General features: G+C 42.0%; 1 protein-coding gene across 7 annotated transcripts in view; it reads left to right on the top strand.

Moving 5' to 3' along the window:
- The first annotated feature begins 2427 nt into the window (after positions 1–2427).
- The window catches only part of LOC111868575, a 12279-nt gene continuing 4016 nt past the window's right edge, over positions 2428–10690 (top strand). The window contains exons 1-5 of one of the 7 annotated variants that reach the window (XR_002843528.2): positions 2428–2995; positions 3402–3558; positions 3694–3840; positions 3958–4996; positions 9314–9496. Coding sequence is in view for 1 of the 7 variants with exons in the window: in XM_033753103.1 (XP_033608994.1) it covers positions 2750–2995; positions 9314–9496 (429 nt within the window). In the remaining 6 variants the exon portion in view is untranslated. Of the gene's footprint in view, positions 2996–3401; positions 3841–3957; positions 4997–7559; positions 8531–9313; positions 9497–10690 lie in introns of those variants that run through there. The other 6 variants (XR_002843529.2, XR_002843527.2, XR_004513456.1 and 3 more) reach the window with 6 other exon arrangements.

The following is a 10690-nucleotide window of genomic DNA, read 5'->3' as shown; positions in this document are numbered from 1 at the left end:
TTGGGGACAGAAGAGGATACTGTCATTTGAAGGCGAAAGCTCTAGATCGCATTAAGTGGAAGAATTGTTTTGGAAGAGACTGGACCTGTCGTCTGACAGATTACTGATGATGATGTTGATGTTGACGTTGACTACTTGCTGATTTAGCAAGCTTGTGGTGTGACAGGTTCTGTATCCATGGCTTCAGCCTTTTATGGATGTGCTGGAACATGTAATAAATACAATACAATATATTAAAGTTACATAACAGCATTATGTGTAGCTGTCAAGTTGTGAACATAAGTTATGAGGAATGCAGTCTTCTGGGATTTGGCACCGTGTATATGTGGTGTTAACCGACGTTTCGGAGGAACGTATCGCCCCCATCTTCAGGGTTGAAGAAAAAGTATAAGTCCATACAAATTATCCAGTTTCCTCCGGCCGGTTAAAGACAGCCTGGGCCTAAGGACACCGGGCGTATACAGTATCCCATGCGAGTGCGGGAAAGTCTATATTGGACAGACAGGCCGCTCCGTGGACACGAGGTTGAAGGAGCATCAGCGGCACATCCGTCTCGAACATCCGGACAAGTCGGCCGTAGCTGAACACAGCATCGAACTGGGACACCGCATTCAGCTTCAGAATACCTCCATCCTCGCCACCAAGACGCGCTATATGGATCGCATCATTAGGGAAGCCATTGAGATCGAACTGCATCCAGGGAATATGAACAGAGAGGATGGGTTTCGTCTCAGCAAGTCTTGGAAACCTCTTATCTGTTCTCTTAAAAACCCCCCACCGGGATATGACGCCAGATCCAGGAAGCCACAAGGCCATGACCAACCAACATAACAACCCCCCCCCCTCAGCTCACAGTTAAAGCCCAGCCATTTAACCTTGCTATCTCTCCCCTACACAAAATCGCTTGTCCCGGCTCCCTTCCCCCACCCCTCCCACACCACTGCTTTCACTTGTTCACTTGCAGTTCATCCCCTTCCCTCTCTGCTCTAACGGTATACTCTTTAGTCTGCTTTATCGTGTCTCACGGTGTTGTCGCTTGCAGATTTACTTATACTTTTTCTTCAACCCTGAAGATGGGGGCGATACGTTCCTCCGAAACGTCGGTTAACACCACATATACACGGTGCCAAATCCCAGAAGACTGCATTCTTCATAGTCACCGCCGTGAAAGCCTCAAATCTTACATAAGTTATGAGGTTATGAGATAAGAACGCCATGTAGTTATGAAATATCTATGATGGAAACCTTTTCTTCTCAATATCCAACTTCTCTCCTAATTGTCTGTGAATACTGTGTCTATGTATGATGTGGTTTAAAAATGTCCAGTTCGTATCAGTAAGAGAATTTGGAATTGAAGAAATGTTTATATATTTGTACTTCTTTACAGCAACTGCTGGGGAAGTGTCTCCTGATTGAAGTCATATTGGTTAAACTACTTCACATAATCAGTTTCTAAGAACAGGATATTCCTTTGCAGTGCAAAGGACCAGGTTTGTAAAATCATTTATAGCTATGTGTGAGAATTGGGAGGACAGAATTATATAATTTTGATAGTAGTTTACCTGTTCAATTTGAGGTTTTTACAGCACTGAGTGTAAAGAGTTCTGTCTCTTGGGATATAATGTCCATATAGGATGAGGCAGTATGGATCAGATTAATCTGGCTCAGGATACAGACTAGTGGAGGACTTGTGAACACAATAACGAACCATCAGGTTCCATAAATGTTGGGTACTTATGAGTAGCTGAGCAACAGATGACTTCTGAAGAAGGGCTCATCTCCAATGTCTTGGTGGTATCGTGAATGTAAACCAACATTTTGGTGGAATATTGCCACTAGAGCTGTTTACTGTTTGCTTCATGTTGGGGTTCCCCCCCCCCCNCAATATTCCGACATTGGAATGTTCCGCAGTAAGGATGATTTAACTTTTACCCGACCACACGGCATTATATATGCTACAAGCTTGAACTCGGTAGTTAACCTTGCCGACTGAACTGCCAGTTGCTAATTACTTCATATGCCTTTTGCGTAACCCATCAACACATGTTATTGTTGGTGTAGTTGAGTGGGGTTTTCGGCAATCACGCGACATCCCCTACATTAACCACGGCGGAATATCCTCACAACGCAACTAACGGTAACTAATTTCTCATTCAGTCAACTGCCTTACTAGTTTTTTATTGTGAAAAAGAATGCGATATCTTCCTACAATACTTGGAATCAAGGGGGTGAAACTCCCACTGGGGAGAGGGAACACACGCAGAACTGCCATCTCTACGCATCCTATATGAATTAGATAATCTGGAAATAACTGGAATCGATCATAATATACCTATCGCAATTAATCGGATCGCATAAGTTTGAACCAATCAGAGAATCTTGAAGATCTTGAACATCTTAAACCTAGGGACCGACCTTGACCATCTTGACCGTTTTCGACTGCTTGGGCCGCTTGGGCGTTGGCACGTTATTACTGCGTAATACGATAATGACCCTGAGATGTCGTTATGTAAAGCTCCTTGTCCGGAAGAGGCGGTAACTAGTTGCCGAACGGTGAGAATGTTTTAGTACACGTTCCGTCTTCACAAAACAGGACAAAGGACTATGTAGTCTTATTCAAGTGTAACTATCATGTAGATACATCATTAAATAAAGCGTGTGTGTGTTATAGAGTTGTTGCTGAGTTCGCTTGACCGCCTTTGTTCAAGCCAAGGCCCACTTAACGGCCCTAGTGATAGTCTCATGCCTCATGTTCCCCGGCTGGGGTGGCGCCCAAACAACTATCAAGGATCAAGGTGAGGCAACATTATTACCAACTTCTACAAAATCGCTAGCAGGTGATTCACCAGTGAGCAGTTGCGACCATTTTTACCCTACGCAGAAGGCAGTTGCGGCCAGCTTTAATCCAACGCGCGGCTCAGCGCACCACAAAAAGTTAACGGCGACAGGACATTATATCCTGAACCCATCAGGGATTCTGAAAATCGCACAGATTGTAAGTAACACATTTGATACGTTTTCATTATTATAAAGGAACAAAATGACGTACTTTGATTACGCTTACATGGCATAGTGTTTAATTGGTTAAGCACAGGGACAACTTTACCTTCTTTCTTTCGATTTTTTCGTCATCGAAAGTGGCACGGGAGATGCCAGCTACAAGTGAAGATCTAGATCCCGAATGTGGGGTAGCTCCCCCCCCACCCCCACCCCCCAAAATATTTATATCATGACCCTATCTGGGGTCGTCAGTGGGCTACAGATTGTACTGAATATCATAGATTGTAACTAACTCATTTGATACGTTTTCATTAATATAAAGGAACAAAATTGAACCTGTTGATGTTATTTGGGCACTTATGTCAATGTGTTTGTAGTCTTATGTTAAGTTTTTGGTTCAGGTGTCCAGCGTTGCAAGAAAGATGGCTGATTAAGGCATACTAGATCTTCCAGCTACCCATGTAGTCGAACAAAATGCCGAAGTGGGAGAAAATACACACCACAAGGAACATTATATCCTGACCCCATCAGGGATTCTGAAAATCGCACAGATTTTAAGTAACTCATTTATAGGTTTTCATTATTGTGAAGGAACAAAATGAACTACTTTGATTACACTTTCATGGCATAAGTGTTTAATTAGTTAAGCACAGGGACAACTTTACCTTCTTTTACTTTGATCTTTTGGTTCAGGTATCAAAAGTGGCAAGGGAGATGCCAGCCACAAGTGAAGATCTAGATCCCGAAGGGAGGATAACTACCCCCTTCAGTAGTCTTTATATCAAGACCCTATATAGGGTCCTGAATGGGCTACAGATTGTACTGAATATCATAGAGATTGTAAGTAACTCATCTGATACGTTTTCAATAATATAAAAGATCAAAATTGAACTGATTGCTGTTATTTGAGCACTAATGTAAATGTGTTTGTAGTCTTATGTTAATTTTTTGGTTCAGGTGTCCAAGCGTTGCAAGAAAGATGGCAGATCAAGGCATACTAGATCTTCCAGCTAACAATGTTGAACAAAACGCCGAAGTGGGGGAAAATACCCACCACGAGGAACATTATATCCTGACCCCATCAGGGATTCTGAAAATGGCACAGGTTGTAACTCATATGATCATCTTGGGCACAACAGCCCAGTGTTGGGCCTTGGCCTCCCTTATCAAGCCCCTCCATTCCTCTGTAAGAAGTAATTGCGCTGAGTTTCACAGGAATCAGGGCTTTCGACAAGCACTTGCTATCGTGCTGCGAAGAAATCTAAGCTTCATGCATACCGAATCTCCACGGTGCACGAGTTAAAAGAGCCAGATTACGCGAAGAGAATGGCGTATTGTCAATGGTTACAGACCCTTGTCCAGGATAATCTGGACATTCTGGACTACACTTGGTTTTCGGACGAGGCATGGTTCCATCTTTCCGGATACATTAATTCGCAAAATTGTCGCATTTGGGCAAGCAAGAATCTCAATGCGATACACGAAGAACCCCCTTATTCCAAGAAGATTGGTGTTTGGTGTGGAATTTCCTGGCGGCGCATAATTGGACCCATCTTCTTCGACACGACAATCACAACAGCAGCGTACCTAGATATCTTCCACTGCTTTGTGAATCAACTGGACGATGAGGAATTATCCATCGGTTTTTCCAGCAGGATGGAGCAACAGCACACACCTCGCGCACAAGCATGGCCGAAATCCAGTGTTTTTTTGGCGACCGTGTCATTTCCAGGAGACTTTGGCCACCGCGCTCGCCCGATCTAACGCCGCCTGATTGTTTTTTGTGGGGACATTTGAAAGCGTAAGTTTACACCAACAAACCGCGAACCATAGAGGCTTTAAAAGCAAACATAAGTGAGGCCATCCAAGAAGTGACACCTGACGTACGGGCAAGGACTTTCCAAAACATGGCGCGCCGAGTCCAGTGCTGTCTGGACGCAAATGGTGGCCATTTCTAGCACTTGTTATGATGTCACCAGACTTCACATGAACTGAGGTAAGTCCACTCCAAATTTCGTTGCAATATCTTTATTAGTATCCGAGTTATTAACAAAATGCCAGGTTCTGCCCCGAGTGAAACACTCTTTATTACGTACAACATCCTGTCACTAACAAACTTATCCCTCATAACTGCTGATATGATTCACTTGTGTACAAAAACACCTGTGCTTAATTCATGATTCTCATTCCCCTTTTATAGAAAAATATGTATTCACCTAGTGATTTGGCACCACCCCAGTCCCTTCTGACCGCCTGTATGCCCTCTAAATCTGACTTATGTTTTGACATATATTTTGCAAACATCTTGAGGGAACCTGCCCCATATAGACTTCTTATATTCCACATGCCAAATATTATATCGAATCTTCCTTAGCCTAGGTCATTTATCCAAAGAATCCGTCCAAGTCCAAGGCCCTTTGTGACATTTCATAGCACAGTTATTTTTATGGTGAAGAGTTGTTAGCCTCACATGCTACCCACAAACTGGAGGACCACCCCTTGTTGGCTGTCTTATTTGTATATTCGCAGCCACCCTCCAAATTTGGAGGCCATCTCCATCTGAAATCTGAGGATGTTCCAAGCTGTGGTGACAAGGGAACCACTTAACATGGAGCCTTAACAGTAAAAATTTCTATTTAGATTTCTTGTCAGTGGTCATGCAGTTAGGTTTCTTCCTTTTTCAGTGTGTTAAACTACGTTCCCGTATCTGTTCATGTTTTATTTGACCATGAATGAAAATAATAAATGAACTGCACTGCTTATTGCATCCATAATGATAAATCTGTGTAATAAATAAGCCTGGTAGGAGAAGGATGGAACATATTGTAAAAGGAAATGGTATTATTTGCATTGATGGGGTTGGGTAGTTGAATATTTAAAATGGAAGAGAACAGAATCATTTAGATGGCTTACCTCAGAGCTATACCTGAATTCAGAATTGAGCAATGAGCAATTTCTGACTCTGTCTCTTCCAAGATTAAAATGAGAAGGTATCTGAGTGTGAAGTGACACCAAGCTCATAACTTCATAACCTCGTTCCCCTTCTTACATTGTCTTTATTGTGACATAAGCATGTTTGAACTAGAATTATTGATGTATTTAGTTCTGTTGACAAGTGAATGAGGTCTCTTTAATTCAGAGTCATATAATACCTACTGATATTGGCTATTACAGTGATACAAAGCTCTTGCCATAAGTTATGGCATGCATGCGCATAACCCCCCCCCACACACACACACACACACACACACACACACACATGAAATTTGTGGTGTGGACAATTGGTTTGTCATGTTTCTTATACCTCATAAGTTACTATATGCAGTACCTTCAAAGGGTTGTGTGTCAGAAGTGAACACAGGTATGCTGGAGGCTTGCTTGTGTATGCACTGACATGCATATTCTCTGTACATAGAATTAATCAGGTCTTGTTATACTAGTGCATGTAGTAGTTCCCAGAGGAGAGTGCAGTGCATGGAAGGTTTTGATTCGGGGAAATTGATTGCTTTGAGAAATGGGCTAACAAAAATTTTGTCAGTGATCGCGAAAATTGTCAGTAGAAACACTGCAGATAATTCAGATAGCATAAGGCAAAGAAGTTTTATTCTGGCCTTGGATATGGTAGGTTCAGGGATTACTGTGAATCACTGGACAGCAAACATAGTGGGCAACTTGCATCATTGAAGTATTAGGAAAATATGAGAACTGTGAAAGGTTCTGTTCTCTTGTCAGCACCAAACAGTAGAGGGAACTGTGGATAATGTAAAAAAATTCAGTTCAGGGTGAAATCCTTGAAAGAATTTCTTGACCCAGTTGTGAACGGGCTTTACATGATAAACACTTTCCACCATAAACAGCAAACATTTCTTTATGAATATCCTTAACATAGAGTCCTTTTGCCCACAGAAAAAACGCACCACAGAACGCTGCTCTTCGCTAGTACACTCCTCATGCACGGTCGCCATATTCACTACTGACACCAGCCTCTGACCATGCACATGCGCGTCTGCTATCTAGATTGTCATGAAGATGGACTGTGCTGCTACTTAACACTTTGCGGACGAGCGATTTAAATATTTAATTCACCCTGGGGACTGCCATTATTAAACCTACTATCCTAACACTTGCACTGTTCACTTTAAAATTAATATAAAATCTCCTAATTTTTTTATTTGTTTCATCCTGGTCCATCACACTAACAATTATAAATACAAACCACTCCGTCCAATGTGACATATAAGTTTTTACTACATGAAAACTTATCTCCCTTACATGTTTCGGTCGTTACTGATCATCTTCAGAGGGAACACCATTACGAACTGGAAACTACCATCACAATAGGTGTTTTGATTTAAAATACATACACTTATATCCTATAATGCACAGTGTGCATAAAATCGAACATTTCACAATCACAGCAGCTTCCTGGTATTGTAAAGTTTTAAAAAGTTTCTAGATGTTAATTTAAAAAACCTTTATTGTCACTAGTTAAAACTTTTTAAACATAGGTTCGTGCCCATACTCCTATCGTCCTTGTATGGGCCAGATTTTGTGCCGCCTGTCTATCTTGATGAGGAGGTTCTTGATGTCGTCCAGGGTTTGCTCGTGGCTTGCTGTGTTGTTTTCACTGTGAACAGTGAACAGGCAGCACAAAATCTGCTGCAGTCTCGCACCTTGCTCACACCAGACAACATTGCCTGCGTGAATGCAATGGTGAAAGCGGGTCGTTGTGTGCACCTGAAGGTTCGTTTCCAAGGAGCATGGCATTTCGTATGTCGGCGTTTACGATATCGTTCATGATTCCTTGGTATATCACAATGTTTCATGTCAGTGGGTGCCTAAACTGTTGGATGATCTGAACAAGGCCAAGAGAATGATGATGTCACTGCAACATTTGCAGTGTTACTCCGAGGAGAGTGAAAGGTTCCTGGATCTCATTGTCACCAGAGATGAAATGTGGGTATTGCATTTCACTCCAGAATCCAAGCAGCAGAGCATGATGTGGAAACATCCCACTTCACCTGTCACGAAGAAATGCCGCAGAATGCAGTCCGTTGGGAAGTTGATGGTCACGGTCTTCTGGGATCGTCAAGGACCACTCCTGCCGGATTTCATGCCACAAGGTGCCACCATCGGCGCGGACAGCTATTTGTCACACTCGCACGTCTGCGAGCTGCCATCAGGAAAAAGCGCCCGGTAATTCTCGTGGACGATGTGGTTCTCCTCCATGACAATACCAGGCCTCGTGGCAAACAAGACCGCCGCACGACTACAGTCATTAGGATGGGAGATTATGGAGCATGCACTGTATAGTCCAGACCTCGCCCCCAGTGATTACCATGTATTCGGTCCACTGAAGAAGTTCCCTGCAGGCCAGAGGTTCATTTCTGATGACGATGCAAAAACTGCTGTCCAGCAGTGGTTCCGTGCTCAACCAGTCAAATTCTACAACAGCGTCATCTCGAAACTAGTGGTGTGATGGGACAAATGCCTGAACCAGGTTGATGACTATGTGGAAAAATAGTCAAAGGTACTTGGAATCCTGCCTGTATTTTGATTTCCCTGTATGTATATTATTGTGGCTGAAAAATAGGGGCAAAGTCTTCAATTTGCCTTCATACACCATCAGATAGTGACATTACATCACTATTAGAAAGTCACTAATTGCTGTTTTCGGAGTATATGTTACGAGTGACTCTTAATGGTGTTTTGGATTGGTGATTGGATTTATTGACCACTTTACGACACGACTTGTGACTACACTTAAATTATAGTGCCATTGTTAATTTCCACACTTTGCAAATCACTACTGCCCACGCTGAATCTTTTCCAGCCTGCAGTGTCTTCACTAGCTGTTTCCTGGTAACGGTTTTCACAGTAGTGGGGATTCTTCAGCTGCTCTCACCAAGTGTCTTCGTCACATTCCCTTACAAGTGACTTAAACTTGTCTCGGTTATAACATGTTGGCACAGACCATGTGGAAAACACTGTTCAATGTTATATTCGCTATCGATTCCATGAGAACATGTTTGTTTGCAAAGACATTACCCAGTAACTGCCGCATGTACTTATTAAAACTCTGTTGCCTAGCATCGAATGTTGTTTCATTGTTTGTTTCGAGGTCGTTACCCATTAATGACTCAGCATGCTACAATATGATGGGGATGAAGATCACCATTCCAGAGATTTTGTTGGACAACTCTTGTAAGGTTGCCTACTTAAGTTGTGGCATGCCCTTGGAGATGTTTTACATAAAGTCTGTTGTGATAGTTTTAGAAATGTGAGGAAAATGGAAACACCATTTCTGTTCCAGGATAAAGCTGAAGTTTCAGAAAATTTACCCAGTGTCACATCATCTGATAAAACTGAAGGAGACCTTAAAGCTGACTCAGATGAAGAAGAGGATGCCAAAGAGAAGGGGAAGTTGAATCCCAATTCTGGCAATGGATGTGACCTTCCAAACTGTAGGTGGACACAAACATTATCAGAGATTGAGGTAAGTGACTACATTATCATTTCTTCAGTCCTTTCCCATGGAAAGTATACGGAAAAGAGCTGACCTAATTTTTGAATTGGATTCCTTCATGGACCATATATTTTGCTTGTTTTAAGTGCGGGGTTATTATAAATGATTTGGGTGGCTAGAAATTAGTGTATCTTCAAGACAGTGACAAAGACAGACATGAAACAAGTTTAAACAGCATAGTAACTCATGAAGTTACAGCTGACACATATTGATGTTGGCTGTGGCCTGTGAAATTTGCTCTCAGAGGGACTGTGGCACCAGAAGCTATGGAATACTTGCTGTGTCACGTCATCATAGGTGGAAGTTAAGGTCCAGGTTTCTAGGGTACAAAGGAATGAGTCCTGCTTTTCCTTCCAAGCTTTTAGCAGGCTTTTGTCCAAAAGCCCCTCACAGCCATATGGGAATGAGGCAAATTTTCATTCTTTTGGAAATGGAGTTACTCCAGGAAATCATCCTTTAACTTAGTGAAGTTCTCTACAGGCTCATAGAGCTGACTTTCATGAATGTGATGTACAGTTTCTTTGCTATGTGTGGTGTGCCAGTGCTCTTACTCTTACAGACACCCTTTGTTTACAGATTTCTTATACCAACCTGTGAATGAGTCAGCTTTAGTCAGTTGATTACCGTGCTTTGTTCTGAAGTCCCGTTGAAATATTTTCCCCAAACATGTCGCATGAAACCACAAGCAACATTATGCTTGTTGCACCTGAGACATAATTTTCCTTTGATAGTGATTGGAGCACCACTTGTGGCTGGTATGTTACAAACAGTGTTGCCAATGAAAACTTAATGCATTTTCTTGCTGTTTTCAAATTGTTACTTGTTTGTATCTGTAACTGTTTAAGAAATATACTGATTTCTTATCAGCCACATAATTTATAATTGTCCTATATATATTTCAGTTAACCCTTTGACGTGGTCATTTAAATTCCGCGGCCGCGGCTCCTGCGGTAATATATTCAGCCGGCCATTTAAATTTTGCTCGAAAATTATTTATTCATCATTGTTCTTAAATTCTATGAGATAGGAACATGAAACTTTCACTAAAATGATCTTAAATGGTGGTTTTATAACCTTACCTTATAATATGGGCGCCCTGTATCTCGGCCATGGAAGCAGGTTGTTTAGTATTTCAGCAGTGAATGGTACGCCTTGAAGGATGAA

Source organism: Cryptotermes secundus, unplaced genomic scaffold, assembly GCF_002891405.2.
Source record: "Cryptotermes secundus unplaced genomic scaffold, Csec_1.0 scaffold330, whole genome shotgun sequence".
Lineage (NCBI taxonomy): Eukaryota > Metazoa > Arthropoda > Insecta > Blattodea > Kalotermitidae > Cryptotermes > Cryptotermes secundus.
Note: the sequence above shows the minus strand (reverse complement) of the source record. Positions and strands in the feature narration are given on the sequence as shown.